Genomic DNA, 22,142 nt, shown 5'->3' with positions numbered 1-22,142 from the left:
GGACAAAGTCACAAAGTTCAGCCACCAGGTTAGCTGTGACATCATCGGGGATACTGTTCCTGATAGCTTGTAGTCCACCTTTGTGTGGAATATTGGTGTAGAGGTCTTCTACATCCATAGTGGCCAGGATGGTGTTTTCTGGAAGATCACTGATGGATTGTAGTTTCCTCAGGAAGTCAGTGGTGTCTCGAAGATAGCTGGGAGTGCTGGTAGCATAGGGCCTGAGGAGAGAGTCCAGATAGCCAGACAATCCTGATGTTAGGGTGCCAATGCCTGAGATGATGGGGCGTCCAGGATTTCCAGGTTTATGGATCTTGGGTAGCAAATAGAATACCCCTGGTCGGGGTTCTAGGCATGTGTCTGTACAGATTTGTTCCTGTGCTTTGTCAGGGAGTTTTTTTAGCAGATGGTGTAGTTTCTTTAGGTAATCCTCAGTGGGATCCAAGGTCATATTTCAGTCATACAGAATCACAACCATGATGGGGGAAAGGAGCTGTATATTGCCCTTACATGCCAGGTGACAGCTTTATTACTATATAACCATATGTACATATTTAGCTCCCAAAGGCCCCACTAATGACTGGGGCCCCATTTTGCTGGATGCTTCACAAACACAGATAAAAAGACACAGGAATACAGGAACTGCCAGTGTGAATAAAAATCATGAACCATTTAGTCCAGTACCCTGTCTCCAACAGTGGTCTGCACCAGATGCTTTTGAATAAGGTGCAAGGACCCTCCCAATCCCTAGTAATTAGAGATTGTCTTAAATTCTGCACGATAAGGTTTACTTATTTTTCCAGGACAATCCCTGCCATGGAGGGTTTGCAGTTTACGAAACAATAAACAGACGAAGGGTTGGAGATTGGGAACAACATATCAGCAAAAGGACAGGTTGCGATTCATGTGGGGACCCTGGAGTAAATGTCATAGTTGAAGTTATATTGTAACACACTGTATTTGCCAGCCAATTGGGATGTTGTTTGAATATTGGTTTAATTAACATTTTGTTAAAATTGCTATATTGTATTACATAAGCATAGTGGGGCAGTTGGTTGCAGTATGTGCTTTCAGGAGGCTCAGAGCAGCCTGTGTGGGAGATTACTGCCTCCACTTCTAGATTAGGGAAGACCGAGATTGTTTAAACTTCAAGGAAGCAAAACTTTATTCTTGGAAGTGTGGCATTGGCATGGCTTGGTTTGTTACACGTTTCTGGTTGGCTGGCTTTTTAACTGGGAGTACAGGGAAAGTGAAGGGGAGGGGGACAGGCATGGGGAAGTGAGTATGAGTAGGGAAGCAGGAAAAAGAAGGAAGAGGAAAGGAACAGTCTCAACTCATCTCATCTGTGTAGCCATAATCAATAGTTTTTTGTAGGCATCATGGCAGAGATGAGTTTGAGGTTCTGTCTCAACTAGCATAAAAGGTAGGTTTTTTTAAACATTAGCTACCACATTTTAAAATGCTAGTGTAGACAAGGCAAGTTATATTTTAACATGGGTTAGTTCAAGGTCAAGGTGAGCCCTGGGAAGGGTTTTTAGAGTTAGGTTTGGTCTACACTTAAAAGTTAGCTTGACATAGCTACATCAGTCAGGGGGGGTAAAAAAAAACATACCCCTGACCAACATAATTATGTCTCCATAACTTTTAGATGAAGATGCAGGCATGTCAATGGAAGAATGATTCTGCCAACATAGATACCATCATTTGGAGAGGTGGTGTTCCTACACTGACAGAAAAAGGCCTTCTGGTGGTGTAGGCTGTGTCTATACTACAGAGTTATGCTGGTATAGATATGCCAACACATGTATGCCAGTATAAGCTCAGTAGTGTAGAAACAGCCTAAAGCAGCAGAGAAGGTGAAAGCCAATCAATCCTCATTGTTAGGAGAAACATCATCCATCTCAGACACTTTGAGAGAGCTGGTCAAAAAGTGGCAATTCTTTTCTATGTATTGAAAATTTTTATTTTTAATCCAACAGAAATAGATTAGATTTCAAATGAAAAATTTTGATTCAGTGTAATTTGAGTCAAATCAAAAGGTTTAATTTTTGGAGGCTATTTCTCCTTTCTTTTCCTCCCCCCTTCCTCCCCCTGGAAAGGAAGAGAAAGAGTGAGGCCAGGTCTACACTACCGCGGTAGTTCGACGGCTGGCAATCGAAGTTCCGGGTTCGATTTATCGCGTCTGGTCTGGACGCGATAAATCGATCCCGGAAGCGCTCGCCGTCGACTGCAGTACTCCAGCTCGGCGAGAGGAGTACCGCGGAGTCGACGGGGAGCCTGCCTGCCGCGTGTGGACCGCGTCTGAACCACGGTAAGTTCGAACTAAGGTATGTCGACTTCAGCTACGTTATTCACGTAGCTGAAGTTGCGTACCTTAGTTCGAATTTGGGGGTTAGTGTAGACCAGGCCTGAGAAACAAAAACAATGACACCAACTAAGAATACATGAGTGTTTTCATTTCAAACCTCATTGAAAATTTTTTGTTTTGATGAAAAATTGATCAAACAATTCTCTTTTTGTTAGGAAATGTTCATTGGTTTATTTCCTTCTAAAGTTTTCAAATTGAACTGAACCAAAAAAAGTTTTAATGAAAAATCTGAAGATAGTGAAGATTATAAAACAGTTTTGTCAAAAAATCTTTTTTAATGAAAAATGTTTTTAAAAAAGGAACTTGAAGTGAGAGGATCTGAGTTCTTCTCCTGGCTTTGCTGTGTGCCATTTGGCAAGTCACTTAGTCTGTCTCTGCATTAGGTTCCCTATCTATAAAATGGAGAAAGAGAGCCCTTTGTCAGTGGGCATTGAGGCTTCATTCACTAATAGATCTGGTCAACATTTTTTAGATCAAAAAAATTTCCCACTGAAAATTTGGGTTTCTGTCTCACCCCTCAGGAAAAAGGTAGTTTTGACTAAATTTGCAGATTTATTTTTAAAGGAAGTTTCTAAACAAGGCAATTTTTAAAATTTCAATTAAAATTTGTTTCATTTTGTTTTCTGAAAACCAAATATTTTTTGAAAATTCAAATTTGTTTTTCCCCTTTTTTCCTCCTTTGCCCCCTTTTTTGGCATTGTGCACAATTTAATAAATAATGTCCAAGCTGTTGTAGGGCTTTTTTTGCTTTATTTTTTCCCTTTTCTACTCAGTAATGTTTCAAAACTTCATCCTGTTGAGGAAATTTTGAAAGGTCACAGAGGGGAAGAGTTGACAAAGTTCATTTTTCTAACTTGGTAACTTTTCCAAAGTTGGAGACATTTTTAAAAGTTAAAGTAGATAAGGGGAAATGTTAAAAAGAGAGGAAAGAATAAAAAACCCAATAACTAGACGTTCTATTCCATTCAGGAGCAAAAAAGGGAGAAAACAAAAATCCAGAATTTCAAAAGGTTGTTTTAATTTCTGAAGGTTGAATTGAAATGTGAATGTCAATTAAAATCAAAATGAAATGAAATTTCAGATAGAACTAAAGCATTTTAAAAAATTTGAATATAAATGAAAAAATATTGTTTTATTTCATTTTGAAGTTTTCCCATGGAAAAAAATATCAAAATATTTACAACAGAAATTCATTGTTGGAAAAAAGTATGTTTTATTCTGTTTATTAATATTTCTAAAATGCTTTGAGATCCCTAAAAATCTGGGTCTGCAGAAGAGCACAGGGTTAGTATTGAATTAACCCTTTGATCAAAGGCTAATTCCCAATAAGGCTTGTTTCTACTGATTGTGTCTGGAATGTTTGTATAAGGCGAGGTTTGTGTTGGTCTCTCTAGGATTTGCTGCAGAATTCTCCGAACTCGATGACTGCAGTGGCCAACAACCCCCAGGGAATTGTGGTCCCAGCATCAGCGCTGCAGCCGGGGAACATCTCCATGACAACGGTCAATTCACAAGTTGTGTCAGGTGGGAGGCGTGCAATGTACATCAGTGACCATGTTAGTCACATCTTTTGCATGCTTAGGTTCTTTTCTTTAGATGACAAGAAAAAAAAAAAACCCTGAAGTACGAACAGGCAGAGCCAATGTCTGTGAAATGAAAGGTATGGCATGGAACTGGGCAGCACTTGGCACATCCAAGTGTCTTCTGAATCAAATGTTGTGAAATGGGAACACTTGTCTTTCTGTTAAAGCTGAGATCATTAACTGCACAGAAGGAGCGCTCTGATGGCTCTACTGGCTCTACCTTCTTGGATCAGGGCTCACACTAATGCATGCTGGCCCCTTGGTAGCCAGTAGGTTCATTTTCATGTTACTGTCTCAGAACCATTCTTTGTGAGCTGGGCATTGTCTGTTATTTCAGCAACTCTAGTTCTGCTTTGGGTACCGACTTGTGGCCCAGGATCAATTCATCCAGTGCAGAATTGATGCGTTTTTAAACAGAGCCGTAGTGTTGATGCATCAGCCTTCTGTCATCTCTGCTTTGCAGAATGTCAAATTCTGTAGCTCCAGGGGTCGTCTTATCCACGAAATAGGATGGGAGAGTTCTATCCCCTCACAGCCACTCCAGGCTGTGGCTGCCCCGGAACCTTTGGAAGGAAATGACATTATTTTGTCATACTTTTACTGTGATCCTTTGCTTGAACTACAGGAATGGATCTAGACCCAGTTTTGTCCAGACGGTCCAATCCTTGTGCTGGACCGTGTGCAGCTCAGCTACAAGTGTTAATATGCTCCTTTCAAAACTGACTTCTCGCTACAACCCTGAGCTGCAGCTGGGACCAGTGAAACCACTGGCCTTGTGCATGTGCCTCCCCTTGGCCAGCCTGGAGTGATAAATACCAGCTGTTTCCCTAAAACTCTGCTTTGAACTATATCTTTGTCAGGTGGAGCCCTTTACCAGCCTGTAACTATGGTAACATCTCAGGGCCAGGTGGTAACCCAAGCAATCCCACAAGGAGCCATACAGATCCAGAACACACAGGTAAGATGAGTGGGACCAAGAGGCCTGGCTTCCTTAAAGTTTTAAAAGGGGAACAACTACAGGGAAAGAGCTTAATCATTTTTCATTCATCCACTGCTCTCACATCTCCATCTGCCCCCACAATCTCCTCTCAGGCCCTGTCTCAGCTCCTGCTCTCTCTGGTCACATGCTTTCTCTCACACTCTCTTTTTGCACATGATCTCACGTTCCCTCTCCCCTCCGTGCTATCTTGTGCTCTCTCCCCTTTCACACTCACTCCTGCTTTCTCACCTAAATTGTACAGGCAGACTCACTTACAAACAACAGCTGCCACTGCTTTTAGCAGATTTTAGGTCCAGCAGTTCCTGACAATATGCTTAGCAATGAGGAGCCAAACATTCTGTCAGAGTGCAGACAGCTCTCATTAAAATGATTGGGGGTTATGTACTCACACATGATCAGACCTGGGCCATCCAGCCAGACCGATGGATAATGCAAGTGTGATGGGCTGTCAAAGGGAGATCTGAGTTTTGATCCTGCACTAACACTCTGGCTTCTTAGTAAGTAACTGACCCCTGACGTGTGAACATCATTGAGGAGATGCAGACTCATGACCAGCCTGTGTGAAATAAGTCAAAGAAAGGCTCTGATTTACTTGGGGTTGGTCCTGCTTTGAGCAGGGGGTTGGACTAGATGACCTCCTGAGGTTTTCTTCCTACTCTAAGCTTCTATGATTCTATGATAATCCGCTTCTGAGGGGCAGGGTGATACAGTAAAGTTATTCTCTGACCTTATGGCAATAGGTTTGACAGATTGATGGAGTCCTGTGCTTGCCCTATATGAATACATATTTCAGTAAGTCTTTTTAGGATCTGAATCCCAAATATTTATGTGCTTCTGCTGTGGTTAGCTACATTAGCTTAGCAGTGGGCTGCCTCATCCACTGAAGAGTCCTGAACTAGCTAGGGCCTAATGTTTCAGAGAGTTCAGGGTCTGGTAATAAGAACTGCCCTCTACTGAAATAAAGCTCTGTTCCTCCAGAGCTCTTTGGCAGTTCAGTGTTGCAGAGATTTGAAGCTTGGGAGAGCAAAGCTCCTTGTTTAGTTTTCTCTTTAACAAATAAAACTGTACACACAGAATGCAAACAATACTACATAAAGCTAATGCTAAAATTACAGTTAATCACGCAAAAGTCAAGAGAGGTTAAACTAAAGGTTGCTCACACAACTGTAACTCTGCCTCTTCGTTTGAATGCATTATAAATACAGGGACAGATTCGCCCAAATGCTGCTGTTGTGTTGCACGACTCTTATGATGCAAAGCAGCCAGGGCCGGCTTTAGCAGGTGCGGGGCCCCACGCCGGGACGCGAATTGTCTCGCGCCCCCCCCGCCCCAACTCCGCCCCGGCCCCGCCCTCTCCCTGCCCCATTGGATCCCCCCCAAATCCCCGCCCTGTCCCCGCCCCCTCACTGCCCCATTGGATCCCTCCCCAAATCCCCGCCCTGGCCCCGCGTCTTCCCCAAGCACGCCGCATTCCTCCTCCTCACCCCTCCCTCCCAGGCTAGCACTGATCAGCTGTATGGTGGCGCAAGCGCTGGAGGGAAGGGGGAGAAGCAGGATGCGGCTTTTTTTTTTTTTTTTCCCCGCTCCACCGGCAGCCCCGGACATTGCGGGGCCCTCTTAGGCGCGGGGCCCCATTCCGGGGAATCGGCCGAATCGGCTTAAAGCCGGCCCTGAAAGCAGCTATAAATCCATTTAAGCAGCGACTTAAGCTAGGTTTACAGCTGCTTTGCATCACAGTGGTGCAAAGCAGCTGGAGTGTACCTGTGAATCTGGCTCAGTCTTTAATTACATGACCACACACTATTTCTCCAGATAATACAACAACATATCATTCAGGTCTTTTCTACAACCTCAGACAGACACATATCACATCTTGTAGTGCTGTGCAGTCCACAGAAGTCGTTCATATGAAATGTATGTGGAACACACACTGAGGCTAGGTCTACACTACCCGCCTGAATCGGCGGGTAGAAATCGATCTCTTGGGGATCGACTTATCGCGTCTCGTCAGGACGCGACAATCGATCCCCGAATCGACGCGCTTACTCCACCAGCGGAGGTGGGAGTAAGCGCCGTCGACTGGGAGCCGCGGCAGTCGATTTTGCCGCCATCCTCACAACAGGGTAAGTCGGATCTGATACGTCGAATTCAGCTACGCTATTCGCGTAGCTGAATTTGCGTATCTTAAATTGACCCCCCCCCGTAGTGAGGATGTAGCCTTAGACAACATGCCATGAACAACAAAGAGTCATAACAACGAAGAATCATAATGAAAACGCATTGGCTTTCACAGGGGTTTAAAATTAAATGATAAACTCTTCCATCAGGAATACCCGTATATTTGATGTCAGTTTATAGCAAAAAAATCAGTTTTCTATTTACTTGAACTGGTCTAGCTAGAAATGTATTGATAACTTTCAAGCTGAGTGTAAATTCTGTACTTGGTTTACCATGCACTGAAGAGACAATATTTAAAAGAACAAACATTCAAAAGCAATTATGGCCGAGTTGGCAGATGCGACTGAGGCAATAGAAGCTGTGGATGCCCGGCACTTCTGAAAGTCATGTCCTTAACGAAGAAAGATGAATGCATTGATTCTCAGAGTGTTCAGAAATTCAGAGAGTTACAGTGAAAAAAGACACAATAATTAACCTTTTATTGTAAGGAATTCCACACGGGCATTGCTCTGAGATATCCCTCAGTTTGGTTCATTCCAGAGCTACAGCTAAGGTGATTATCAGACATTTTAATGTGAATTTGAGCAATTTACTGTAGGATTATAGACAGACTTTAAGGTCAGAAGGGACCATCATGATCATCTAGTCTGACCTCCTGCACATCACAGGCCACAGAACCTCTGGCTGAGTTACTGAAGTCCTCAAATGATGGTTTAAAGACTTCAAGTTACAGAGAATCCACCATTGACACTAGTTTAAACCTGAAAATGACCCATGCCCTGCTTGACGCAACAGCAAATTTTTGAATTATCTGCATTGCATAGAACAAAAAATGATACAACAATATACAGCAGTGCACAGGATAATACATCTGTCCTGTCAACAAAAGATATCACCATAATCACTCATCCACAGCTCCCACGCACATGAATTATGGAGCTCAGTAAAAAGGTTCATTTGTTTTATTGTTCATCACTAGTTTGTTTCCTTTGTATTCCCCCTCCCTTTTCATAAATTATAGGCATTTGCAGAAACTGATTCAGAATACTGAGATTTGTATTCACTGTGCTAAAGAACTTTCCCAGCCTTCCATTGGAAGTCCATAGAGACAGAGACAAACATAGCTGACAGATGTTTGTGCTTGTTTCTTACAAAAAACTATATCCGAAGGTAAGGGTTGCAGATTTAAGCACTCAAAGTAAGGTTGTCTGTGCAACCTAACTATATGCCTCTTTCGTAACAGAGGCAGGGATCCCTCTGTTTCTATACTCATGTAATTAAAGACTGTCATAGTACACACACAGAAGCAGAATTAAGGTTGCATGGGTGTTTCCTACCCAGTTAGTGTTTGATTTTGCAGTTTTAACTTTCTTTTAATAAAAGTCATGTGTATGAAGTTGTAGGTTTTTTAAAAAACAAGTTATAAAAACTGAAATTCTGTCACACAGAGCCATAATGGAAATTTTTAAGAGCAGGTTAGACAAATACCTGTCCAGGATGGTCTAGATAATATTTAGTCCTCCCATGAGTGCAGGGGACTGGACTACATGTCCTCTCAAGGTCTCTTCCAGTCCTATGATTCTACAATGACTCCTCCCTCTGTGGTTTGAACCCAGTAGGGGAGCAGCAGACACCACTAATTTGGTCGACTTAATTTACCCTCTCTACACACACTGCATCATATCTCATCTCGAAGTAGACATGATGAGTTTTGTATGATGAGTGGTCAAGTTATTCCATTTCTATGGTAATGGCACAAACAATTACACCAACACGTTAAAATGACAACTTTGAAATATTTGTATTTGGCTGTTAAATAATACATAGTCATTAAACTAAGACAAAATTGGATTTCTTTGTGATCTCAAAGCATCACAACAATAACCTAAGGGTTAAACAAAATCTAATAATAAATATGTACAGGTATCATTATCATCATGTTGTTCACCACTGCGGTCTCTGTTGAGACTTTGGTCTGGATTGTACCCCAAAATGTCATGCCCAGTGATGAGCTGTGTCACCACTTGCCCTGAAACCTGGGGTTCCTCCCAATGCTTTGCTGCTGTAGCTCCCAACCTGGGCTCCTCACAAACAGCCAAACAGGTTGCTGGGTTCAGAGCTGCTGGACAAGGGCTGAAGCTATGCACAGACACTCAGGAGGTAACCTGCATGCTGTCAGCAAACACCAGCCACACTCTGGCTTCAAACAGCCTTGGTTACTACCTGCAGAGTGGCCCAAACACACTCCCAAAAACGTGTGTTCTGCACAGTCCAGCCCTCTCCTGGACAGTCCAAGTGTGCTAGATCCATTCTCCCTCTAAGGGGATCAATATACAACACTCTTGCTACTATTAAATGGAGTTAAGAACATAAGAATGGCCATACTGGATCAGACCAAAGGTCCATCCAGCCCAGTATCCTGTCTGCCGACAGTGGCCAATGCCAGGTGCCCCAGAGGGAGTGAACCTAACAGGTAATGATCAAGTGATCTCTCTCCTGCCATCCATCTCCACCCTCTGACAAACAGAGGGGAGGGACACCGTTCCTTACCCATCCTGGCTAATAGCCATTAATGGATGTAACCTCCATGAATTAATCTAGTTCTCTTTTAAACCCTGTTATAGTCCTAGTCTTCACAACCTCCTCAGGAAAGGAGTTCCACAGGTTGACTGTGCGCTCTGTGAAGAAGAACTTCCTTTTATTTGTTTTAAACCTGCTGCTCATTAATTTCATTTGGTGACCCCTAGTTCTTATATTATGGAAACAAGAAAATAATGTTTCCTTATTCACTTTCTCATGATTTTGTATACCTCTATCATATCCCCCCTTAGTCTCCTCTTTTCCAAGCTGAAAAGTCCTAGCCTCTTTAATCTCTCCTCATATGGGACCCGTTCCAAACCCCTAATCATTTTAGTTGCCCTTCTCTGAACCTTTCCTAATGCCAGTATATCTTTTTTGAGATGAGGAGACCATATCTGTACGCAGTATTCAAGATGTGGGCGTACCATGGATTTATATAAGGGCAGTAAGATATTCTCCATCTTATTCTCTATTCCTTTTTTAATGATTCCTAACATCCTGTTTGCTTTTTTGACTGCCGCTGCACACTGCATGGACATCTTCAGAGAACTATCCATGATGACTCCAAGATCTCTTTCCTGATTAGTTGTAGCTAAATTAGCCCCCATCATATCGTATGTTGTGACAAAGTTCCTCCTCTATCTTGGTGGGTCCTCCGCTTATTGGCAGATTTTCTTGCCTCAGAGATTCACCATGTGGGTTGGGGAACAGCCCAGAGACCTTCCCCTCTGGGAGAACCCACAGTCCAGGTCAATTGGGAGGTGTGGGGGGAACCCGGGCCCGCCCTCTACTCCGGGTTCCAGCCCAGGGCCCTGTGGACTGCAGCTGTCCATAGTGCCTCCTGTAACAGCTGCATGACAGCTACAACTCCCTGGGCTACTTCCCCATGGCCTCCTCCAAACACCTTCCTTATTCTCACCACAGGACCTTCCTCCTGGTGTCTGATAACGCTTGTGCTCCTCAGTCCTCAAGCAGCACACCCTCTCACTCTCAGCTCCATGCGCCTCTTGCTCCCAGCTCCTCACACTCCCACCACAAACTGAAGTGAGCTCCTTTTTAAAACCCAGGTGCCCTGATTAGCCTGCCTTAATTGATTCTAGAAGCTTCTTCATAATTGGCTCCAGGTGTCCTAATTAGCCTGCCTGCCTTAACTGGTTCTAGCAGGTTCCTGATTACTCTAGTACAGCCCCTGCTCTGGTCACTCAGGGAACAGAAAACTACTCATCCAGTGACCAGTATATTTGCCCTCTACCAGACTCCTGTACCCCACTGGTCTGGGTCTGTCACAATGTATAGTTGGGGTTATTTTTTTCAATGTGCATTACTTCACATTTATCCATATTAAATTTCATTTGCCATTTTGTTGCCCAATCACTTAGTTTTGTGAGATCTTTTTGAAGTTCTGCACAGTCTGCTTTGGTCTTAACTATCTTGAGCAGTTTAGTATCATCTGCAAACTTTGCCACCTCACTGTTTACCCCTTTCTCCAGATCATTTATGAATAAGTTGAATAGGATTGGTCCTAGGACTGGCCCTTGGGAAACACCACTAGTTACCCCTCTCTGTTCTGAAAATTTACCATTTATTCCTACCCTTTGTTCCCTGTCTTTTAACCAGTTCTCAATCCATGACAGGATCTTCCCTCTTATCCCATGACAACTTAATTTACATTTAATTTGAGTTACCCAAACAAGTCACAGCACTGGATTCATTTTGACTAAAGAATAAAACAATTTTATCTAACTACAAAGAAATAGATTTTAAGTGAGTACAGGTATTAAAGTCAGAAGTGTTTACAAGAGAAATAAAGATAAAACATTTTCTAAACTTAAACTAGTCTTGGCTCAAGGTGAGGTTTTTACCACAGGTTCCCAGTAACATTGCTAATCAAATTCTCAGGCCAGGATCCTCTCCCAAAGTCCAAAGGTTGTTTCTTTTGTCTTCTTAGGTGAAAGAGAGAGAGAGATGGATAGGGAGAGATAACGTGTTTCTACCCCTCACTTTCATAGTTCAGTCACCCATTGATGACAGAGACAAGGAGTCTCACTGTAAAAGAGGTTTCAGGTTGTTGTTTGCTAAAATGCAGATGTGCCTTGTCTCCACCTTGCAGTTTTGAGGACTTTGTTTAGTACTTATATGTAAACTAAGGTAAAACACACACATTCCTTTAAGACTGCTTGACCAGTCCTGCCTAACTGGGGCTACATGGGTTTGAACTTGTGCTACCAACATCATTCTGGGGAAATTAATAACTTTACAGATAATGTTGCTACATATTTCATCATAATATTATTGACCAGTGAGTTATTAGTTTTCAAATTATTATCTCACAAGGAATGGTTCTTTTTACAAAATATTACAGTGCTGAGTAGGGGTGCATTTGGTCACAATGGATTACCACAATTCTTCATTGCCTTGCATGTTCTGTTCGGGGAAGATTGTTCTGACTACAGACAGTTGATTGTGTAGAAGCCCCTGCTGTTACAGGCACAAATAAGGTCTTGCAGAAGTTCTGCAGAAAAGGACCCAGGGGTTACAGTGGACGAGAAGCTGGATATGAGTCGACAGTGTGCCCTTGTTGCCAAGAAGGCTAACAGCATTTTGGGCTGTATAAGTAGGAGCATTGCCAGCAGATCAAGGGACGTGATCATTCCCCTCTATTCAGCATTGGTGAGGCCTCATTTGGAGTACTGTGTCCAGTTTTGGGCCCCACACTACAAGAAGGATGTGGAAAAATTGGAAAGAGTCCAGTGGAGGGCAACAAAAATGATTAGGGGGCTCGAGCACATGACTTATGAGGAGAAGCTGAGGGAACTAGGATTATTTAGTCTGCAGACGAGTAGAATGAGGTGGGATTTGATAGCTGCTTTCAACTACCTGAAAGGGGGTTCCAAAGAGGATGGAACTAGACTGTTCTCAGTGGTACCAGGTGACAGAACAAGGAGTAATGGTCTCAAGTTGCAGTGGGGGAGGTTTAAGTTGGATATTAGGAAAAGCTTTTTCACGAGGAAGGTGGTGAAGCACTGGAATGGGTTACCTAGGGAGGTGGTGGAATCTCCTTCCTTAGAGGTTTTTAAGGTCAGGCTTGACAAAGCCCTGACTGGGATGATTTAGTTGGGGATTGGTCCTGCTTTGAGCAGGGGGTTGGACTAGATGACCTCCTGAGGTCCCTTCCAACCCTGATATTCTACGATTCTATTGCGTGTTTAAATGTGAGTCATATGACATGGGTCATAGGAGTTATAACATGCTCTTCATCCCTCTTCAGTGCAGAGGCAAGGACTTATTTGTGGACTTTGTCTTCATTACTTCTTGTTAGGCATTTCTTTCTCTCATAGCTTTTTTGTATTCATAATATGAAGCTATGCAGTCCAAACTACGGGCATGCAATCTATGGCTATTGGAGCACAACCTTCAGTGTGAGACTGAGTTGGTCAGCAAATTGGAACTGAAATTACAGAAAGCTATTATAATCACAATTTGACAATTAAGAAGATGAAAACATTTCATGTTAGTATATTGCAAAATGTTGACATCTGCCAAATACTAAATAGCTTAATGATTTCTAAACAAATGCCCATGCAAAACCAATAAACTTTCAATACATTGTTGATTGGTAGCTTTGACCAACAAATACCACATTAATGTGCTGAAATTAACTTCTACAGTAAAAACTGTAGTTATGTGGCAGTGTTTCTGGAACTTTGGGGGGGGGGAGGAAGACTCATTCGGGTACTATCATTCAACCTTGCCTACAGTTTTATGGCACCACTTGACAGCTCCATATCATATCTCATCTAAATGTACATAAAATAAACTTTCAAATGATATGATGTGTGTGCGTATATGGGTGGGTACATTAAACTTCAAATGCATGGCCCTTTTTGGAGAATTGCCACATACCTACGAGAACTTCAGATCCACAGCACAGACATCTACTATTTGAGTTAAAAAGTTAATGTGGTGGCAATAGATGGTTATCCTCAGTGTGGATCAGCCACTACAGTGGAACATAGCACATGCTATGCTAGTGGTTACATAACCAAGAAAACCTACCATTTTCTGCATTATGTTATGCTCTCCTGTTCATATACTGTCACTGACCCACAGGGTTAGATCTAGCTCTATTGATCCAGGGATGAGGAATCAGCGATCCCTATTTTCTGGGCTGTGTTATGCAGGAGGGCCATGTACATGATCACAATGGCCCCTCTTGGCTCTCAAAACTAAGGGGGTGCTATTTATTATTTGTATTATCACAGTGCCTATGAGCCATCATCATGGACCAGGAACCCACTCAGATTAATATATTATGATGCCAGAAGAAAACATTGTGGTTATCTAGTCTGACTTCCTGTATAACACAGGCCAGAGAACTTCCCTGTATTAATAATTCCTGTTTGAACTAGAGCAGGTCTTTTAGAAAAACATCTGAACATTCCCAGTGATGGAGATTCCACTACAAACCTTGGTAAATCGTTCCAATAGTTAATTACACTCATTGTTAAAACTTTGCACCTTATTTGTAATCTGAATTTGTCTAGCTTCAATGTCCAGACATTGGATCATGTTCTACCTTTTTCTGTTAGACTGAAGAGCCCTCTATGAAATTTCTGTTCTCCATGTAGGTACTTCTAGACTGTGATCCAGGCACCCCTTAACCTCCTCTTTGATAAGCCAAATAAATGGAACTCCTTGAGTCTTTCACTATAAAGCAGGTTTTCTAATCCTTCAATCATTCTTGTGGCTATTTTCTGAACTCTCGCCAATTTTTCAACATTCTTCAAGTGTGGACACCAGAACTGGACACAGGATTCCAGTAGTGGTTGCAACAGTGCCAAATGCAGAGGTAAAATAACCCCTTGACTCCTACTCAGGATTCTCCTGTTTATACATTCAAGTGTCGCATTAGCCCTTTATGCCACAACATCACACTGGGGGCTCATGTTCTGCTGATTATCCACTCTGACCCCCAAGTATTGTTCAGAGTCACTGCTTCCCAGGATAGAGTCCCCCATCATGTAAGTATGGTCTACATTCTTTGTTGCTAAATGTATGACTTTACATTTGGCTGAATTGAAATACATATTGTCTGCTTGTCTCAGTTTACCAAGCAGTCCAGATTGCTCTGCATTAGGGACCCAGCCTCTTCATTATTTACCATTCCCCTCAATCTTTATGTCATCAGCTGATATTTTTTCCTTCCAGATCATTGATAAAAAATGTTAAATAGCATAAGGTCAGGAACTGATGCCTGTGGGACCCCACTTAGAAATACAAGTGCTCAGTGATGATTCTCTGATTACAATTACATTTTGAGACCTATCAGTTAGTAGTGTTTTTTAATCCATTTAATGTGTGCCAAGTTGATTTTGTGTCATTCTAGTTTCTTAATCAAAATATTATGCCATATCAGTTTTCAATCCACCACAATATTATTATGAGGGACAGAGCCATAGTTTTTCTGTAGCGCTCAGCAAAAAAAGTTATATAAATCTGAAAATGTTCAAAGCGCTCATTTTTGGAGAGGGCCTATCTTTTGGGAACCCCTTGAACAAATAACCCTAAATTTATAGCGCAATGTATACCCCAGTCCCTCTTGTAGCATAACACATTTTATGACAAACCCCTAGGGAAGTGGATTTTTCAGCACTTCGAAAGTCAGCTCTTAAACAGAAAGTTCTTCTCAACCTTAACTATGGAAGTGGCAGCCTTCCATAATACTGCCTGCACCCAAGGCTAAAACTCCCAAAGGTATGGAGATGCCATCCATTATTTATAATTTTTAATTCTTTTTGGTTGGGGGAGACCTGCTCATTTGAGACATGAACGTTTTGGAGAATTCAGTGTAAGGCTCATCACTCATGAGTAATCATCACTCATGTGTAAGGCTGTTTTAGTCACAGGTATTTTTAGTAAAAGTCATGGACGGGTCATGGGCAATAAACAACAATTCATGGCCTGTGACCTGTCCATGACTTTTACTATATACCCTTAACTAAAACTTGAGTTGGGGGGACCACGGGTGCTCTGGGGAGGTGGGCAGCGGCGCACGGCCCGGAACCCCTGCTGGTGCTAGGAGGGGAGGCCAGGTGGCGGCGTGTGGCCCGGGACCCCTGCTGGTCCTGGAGGGGTTGGGGAGGGTTGGTGGGGCTGGTGGGCTCCCTATCTGGCTCTGACCAGCATGTCTCTGCAGCTCATGGGGGAGGGGCGGCCAGGGGGGCTCCGTGCACTGCTCCCACCACAATGCCGGCTCCCAAAGCCAATGGGAGCTGCAGGGGCGGCACCTGCGGGCATGGGCAGCACGCGGAGCCCCTCTGGCCGCTCCACCTAGGAGCTGCATGGACATGTCAGTGGGAGCTGGGGAGTGCCCCCCCCCAGGTAAGCACCGCCACACACCCCAACCCCCTGCCCCAGCCCTGAGGCCCCTCCCACACACCCAAACTGCTGCTGCTGGCCACTGCAGAAGTCACGGAGGTCATGGAAAGTCACCAAATCCGTGACTTCCATTACCTCTGTGACAGACACGCAGCCTTACTCATGTGTTCTCCAGAAAAGCTACCTGATGGATAGGAGGCTGTGAAAGATCTGGTGAGATCGACTTTCTTTATGTCTCTAACAACATGGGCTGGGGTGGTAAAAATCACTGGGACTTGAAACTATTCAAATACAAAGCGTAAGACCCAGGATCAAACTTCCTGAAGAGCCGCAGGTTCCCAGGAGTAATAATGCTGCCTCTGCATTTACAGGGTAACATAGAGGGCACAAACTATCCTCTTGCTTTGTTTGATATAGAAAAGCACCCAGGGAATGAATAAGAGCTCGAAGGAGCCCTCCCCTTTTCTCTCCCCATCCGATCCCAGTGCAGACTCTGTTACTCCCAGACAGCGAGACCTCTCCCCTTTTGACCCTAGCTTTTTAGAGCAGAGTAGCTAATTTTGTTGACCCTGCCACAGTCCCAGGTAAATTCCGTGTAGGTATTTCTTGCTGTTGCAAATGAATTCCAGTTAGTCTCTTCCCCTGGCATGCTCTGACCTGGGGAAAATCATATACCTTCTAGTGTTACACAGGTGAGACCCTGCATTTCAGTTTCAACATTTCACACTGCGCCAGTTGAAACCAGATAGCACCTGATCAGCCTTTGAGCCCTTTGAACTTGCACTCACCCTCTTTTCACATTAATGCATTTATTTCTTATTTTACAAAGCTTAATAAAACTCTTGGAAGTGCATTTTTCACTACTGCAGTCTCCCTGGTCCTTACCTTGTCCTCAGCTCTTTGAGCCTGGATGAGGAAGAAAAAATAAAATAAAAATCTAGGTTCTTTTTAATGCATAAAGGGAATTGCTGGCTCAGATCACAGAGCGAAACTGATCAGATGTGTGAAATACAAGTATGCTGGGAATATTGTGGCAGTGACAGAGCCCTGGACAAGCACCTCCTGATGCTATTCCTGTACTGCCTGGGTAATTTATTCTGCCTAGGCCCTGCAATACATCACAATCTTTGCCTGAGGGAATCATTTATACCTGACACTGGGCTGCCATAGTGATGTTTAATTCATACAGGAGACGTGTTTTGATGAAGAACCTTAAAAAAAAAAAAAGAAAGAAAGAAAGAAAGAAAGAAAGAAAGAAAGAAAGAAAGAAAGAAAGAAAGAAAGAAAGAAAAGAAAAGGCTTTAAGTTGATGTTGAGATTTCAGCTAGTTTCCTGCAACCTCATTAAAACTCTTCTCTTTCTGCTTCCCAAGAATATATATAGTGCCCCCATCCACCTGGTTACCTCCGTTAGCGCCAAGCTCCTTATGGGTTTTGATGGACAGGCCTGGGTTCTTCTGGATCCTGCCATCCACTCAACAGAATGTAACTTCTTTTTCTTCCCATATGAATGTATTTGGCAGTGCCTCCACCTGCCTTGCTCCTTCCTGGCAGGGTCACCAGGGCAGCTTGGGAGGAAAATTCTAATCACAGGGTAACCCCCACTGACTTGCAGATAGTTGCAGACTACCAAGCAATAACACAAACACATTACAATGTATGTAAGAGTAATTCTATTAAACAGAAGGTAAATATAACATAACAAGGTAAAACATATTCTCAGGGTCACCGGTGTCCATGCTGATAATACCTGTGAATTTCCCCAGTCATGTGACCTGATATAGCAAACGTACAGTTAGTGTCCCATTGGTACGTGTACTTCATAGGCGCCCTTGATGACTGTGACCACGAGATCATTGGTGCAGCAGCTAGCAATGTGGCTGACTGGGTTCAATACAGCCCAAAGGACTCTCACGTGGTGGGGTGGTACGTCCCTCTGCAGATTGAATAGACAGCAGGTGATACAATCCCCAAATCTTTCCCCCCGGGCTTGAGGACACAGTTCGGGAGTAGGCGTCTTCCAGACAATTTCCCTGCCTAGCTAACTGAAGGATGGTGCACTCACAACTCCACGACGGATCCGCAGGTTCGGAGATGGCTCTGGACCATCTCATCAGAGGGGCTGATGAGCGCTGCTGGCAGGCGTCTTCTCCATGCAGGAGTCAGGCTGCTTCTGGTGCCAGGATTTCCCCTCCCCACTAAGCTAAGGGGTGCAGGGCTCACGGTGCAGGTTACAATAACTCTACTAAACTCCAAACTGTAGTCTCCTGCCCCAGTGCTCAGACACACTCCCAGCAGGCGGCAGCCCTGGACGAGCCCGGGAGCAGAGCTGGCCATGTGGTGACTGATCTCACCTAGGGGGCTGGGGGGCTAACTCAGCCGGGCTGGGGGAAGTTTTCCCAATAAAACTCTACAAGCTGGGTGTTGCCTTGGAACAGGAAAGGCTCAAGCTGAGGGATTTTGCTTTCAGGTCCCCAGAGGCCAGTTCTCAGGGGGAACCCTGCATGCAGGCCTGGGACTCACCAGTCATCCCCATCCCTGACAGGCCATCCTGCCCTTACCCTGGCTGGCTGCAGACTACTCCCCAAAATGGCTTCTCCCCCCTTCAGGGCTCCCTGGGAAGGGCATCTCACTCCCTATTGGTCAGGCTAGCTCTTCTTCCTTGGCTTTCCCTTGTCAATCATTTTCTCTGAGCAGGCTCCTGCAATCCTTCCTCAAACCAACAGGGCTCTTGTTGTTCTACATAGTGGCTCTCCTCTCTCCCTCTGGGTTGCCAAGCAGACTCCAAGTCTGTCCTTGGCCCCCTTCCTTCTCTACCAGGGACAACGTGCCTCTCGCTGAACTACCATCACTCAGAACCCCAGGAATCTCCTTGGGGGTTACATATTTATACACACACGGCTTTCTGTTTAAAAACATGTTTCTCTGCTGTTCTGGGAATAATTTGATTGAGACTCACATGTTTAAAATTCATTAATAGATTAAGGGTTTTCATCTCAAGCAGCAAATGGTTGTTCAGAGAAAAGGTAGTTACTGCTACTACTGCCTAAGGCTAACTGTATTCTGTGTCTGATGTGGGCAATGCAGACAGCATTTGGGCCTGTAGGGAACATATTTGAATGATACTTTGCGTTGGCACTTAGGGTCAGTCGTGCCAAATTGTAATATTTTTTTCAGTAGGAAAGTTTGATCAGGGTTGCCTGCCAGATTCATTGTAGTTGCAGTCCGGCAAGACCAGAGCCGCCTGTAATGAGCTGCCAGAGGAATTCATTTGCAGTACCCAATACCCTAGAACTCTGCTACATATTCTTAAATTGCCATGTACTGGCACCTTAGCTGTTACTAACTATTTACATATATACAGACATAGCACATTCTGTTACCAACACCTCCATATTCTAATTAGACTTTGAACAACCCCAGTTTTCAGCAGCCAGTACAGCTGTATCACTGCTGAGCATTCAGGGTAGACAAAGGCAAGCTGGAGTTTGCATTGATTGAGCTAATCAAGATTGAAAACTGGGGCAAATAGGGATTAACAGTGGTATAGCTGCACCTACCACTGGCCCCCCCGTTGCTGAATTGAGATTATCCCCAAGTGCAGACAAGGACTCTGACACAGCTCAATCACTTCGATGTGAACTTAATGACAACAACAGGTGCAAGCAAGAGTGATGAAGTAGTTACTATTTACCACATCACCTCCAGTAAAGAAACACTAAAATCTCTTTTTTTCCATTTGCCAATCCTCCATCTTCATTGAGAAATGGAGTATTTTACGCCAGGTTACAGAAGAAAGACTTTAATAAAATTCATCTTAAGCCATTTTGCTTTTACCTCTGTGAATGGCAGAAAGCTCTGTAGCCCAGCAAAGTCACCATGAAATCAAGCAGCCATTGTGTGTTTTGTCACCATGGCAACACAATTTTACCTGCACTGTTATTTAAGCTTTTCTTTCTCCTTTCCTGCCCTGTAGGTTAACCTGGACCTGACCTCCCTCCTTGACAATGAAGATAAAAAGTCAAAGAACAAACGGGGGGTCCTACCGAAGCACGCTACCAATATAATGCGTTCCTGGCTCTTCCAGCATCTTATGGTGAGAGAAGTCAACAAGCGTGTAAGAGATTTTAAGCAGGGACAGGTTTTAAGGGTACTCATCTTACACTGCCTCTTCATGAGCGAATAGTTAATATATGCTAATGCTTTGATAAAATGTCGTACAAAAATCTTCAGGAGGGTCAGTCAGAAGATACTGATTAAAAACTGTATTGTCTTTAACAAAGAGGAAGAATGGTGTTATGTATGAATTTAAACCTTAAGGATGTAAATGAAGGAATTTTAAAGAAATCTAATTAATGTTACACCACTTATGCCATTTGTTTATATTTTGCATTTCTCTCAGCCTGGAGCATTCATTTGCACAACCTTTCCGTATTTGGGATGGAAATGCTACACAGGCACATTTATTTCTTTAAAAACAAACCTTGAAACTTTTCTATTGGGCTTACGTTTTGCAAAACTTGCTTCCACAAAACCTAAATTTTGGGTCAGTTTGACCTGTCATGTGCTCCTTTAAAAGGTCTTGCATGACAAAGATGAATATTTATTAACAAGGAAAATTAAGTGCAAAAGACAGCACCAATGCACCATTATGGCTACACAGCAAAAATCACAAAATCAGGAAATGCACAGGCAGTGTGGCAGTGCACACTAGAGGGGTGTGATTTCTCAAGTGCACCAAAGTGTTATGCACTAACTGGCCTGTGTTGACCCTGCTGGTGCAAACTAAAAGTTCCAGTTAGTGCTCAACATCTTGATTCGCTTTGGAAATCATAACCCTCTAGTGTGCATTGCTGCACTGTGTAGACAAGCCCCCAGTGCTGATGTACATCCTGTGGATTTTAGGTGTACATTTTATAACATAAGGAAAAGTATATTAAGATATACAATTAACAAAATAAATAGAGAAAACCACACAACTGTGCTTAACACAGGGCCCGATTATCCCTACAGGGGAAGATATAGACGAATGAGCTAAGAGGGAAGAAAACTCCATGTAGCTACCCTTTTAGCAAACTGGCTGCATAGTGTTCACTAAATCTTGTGGATCCCTTGGGGCCCACCTGAACCATGGCTGATTAAGTGGAGGACAGGGTCATTAGTGTGGAGATCTTGTAGCTCCACAAAGGCTGTGGCTCTCCAGTGAAGCCACACTTCCCCCTGCTTTTATACCCTGGAAAGAAGTATTCTCCACCATGGAGAGGACCCACAGAAAGACTCCCAGTGATGATAGTAGGCTTTGGATCAGTTCCTATATGCCTGCCAAGTTTCCAGCTCCAGCATATCTTTGTGCTAAAAGGTGTGGTTGAGTGTTTTGAAAACAAGAAAGGCCATTTTCTTACATATTAGGAGACAGATAGGAAAATAAGGTACAGTTTATTATTTTGAGTTTCAGAGCAACTTAGCTTTTTACTATAAGCTCTGAGGGGTAGGGACAGGCTGCACGACCCATTACCCCCTCCTCTGGGTCCTTCACTGGCTGCCTATCGAACCTTTGTGCATTTGCTGTGTCAGCAACCTGGGGTATGGTTTCAGTGTGGAGGTTTGTTTACCTAAATGCTGTAAAAGTACCTTCATTTATGGTTCCTGATGTCCCAAGCAGGTTGCCTGTAACCATGGCAATCAGCTAAGATGTGAAAGTTCTCCATTGTGCAGAACACAGAAGGAGTGGCAGCTGATTATATCAGTGTACACATAGTGGGAATGCAGTCCCAAATCCCAGAAGACATAGTTACCCATAACTATCAAAGTAAATCAGAAGTATATGGGAATAAAAACATCGCTGACATGGATGAGAATGTTTACAAACAGCTCTATGTATCATAATACGACATCACTTTTAGCATACCGCTGCCTGCCTGCCAGCTCGGATGATGACAGTGGTGCACCTGTTGTTGCAGGCGGAACTAGACTGGGCAAATATCAGGAAAAAATTATTCCTGAATAGTTGGTTGATTCTAGAATGCCAAATTTGCAATGCATTTGCCACGCATTAC

General features: G+C 43.5%; 1 protein-coding gene across 4 annotated transcripts in view; it reads left to right on the top strand.

Annotated features, from left to right (window-relative positions):
- Window positions 1-22,142, top strand: part of PKNOX2 (PBX/knotted 1 homeobox 2) — a 316,349-nt gene that overhangs the window by 247,798 nt on the left and 46,409 nt on the right. The window contains exons 5-7 of one of the 4 annotated variants that reach the window (XM_065417138.1): window positions 3,775-3,892; window positions 4,812-4,909; window positions 20,063-20,182. The exons of 1 other annotated variant lie outside the window; for it this stretch is intronic. In XM_065417138.1, coding sequence (XP_065273210.1) covers window positions 3,775-3,892; window positions 4,812-4,909; window positions 20,063-20,182 — 336 coding nt within the window. Of the gene's footprint in view, window positions 1-3,762; window positions 3,893-4,811; window positions 4,910-20,062; window positions 20,183-22,142 lie in introns of all 4 variants that reach the window. 2 more of the 4 variants (XM_065417137.1, XM_065417139.1) reach the window with 2 other exon arrangements.

The sequence above is a fragment of the Emys orbicularis genome, chromosome 15, assembly GCF_028017835.1.
Source record: "Emys orbicularis isolate rEmyOrb1 chromosome 15, rEmyOrb1.hap1, whole genome shotgun sequence".
In the NCBI taxonomy this organism is placed as follows: domain Eukaryota; kingdom Metazoa; phylum Chordata; order Testudines; family Emydidae; genus Emys; species Emys orbicularis.
The sequence above is the reverse complement of the archived record's forward strand: the minus strand, read 5'-3'. Positions and strand labels throughout refer to the sequence as shown.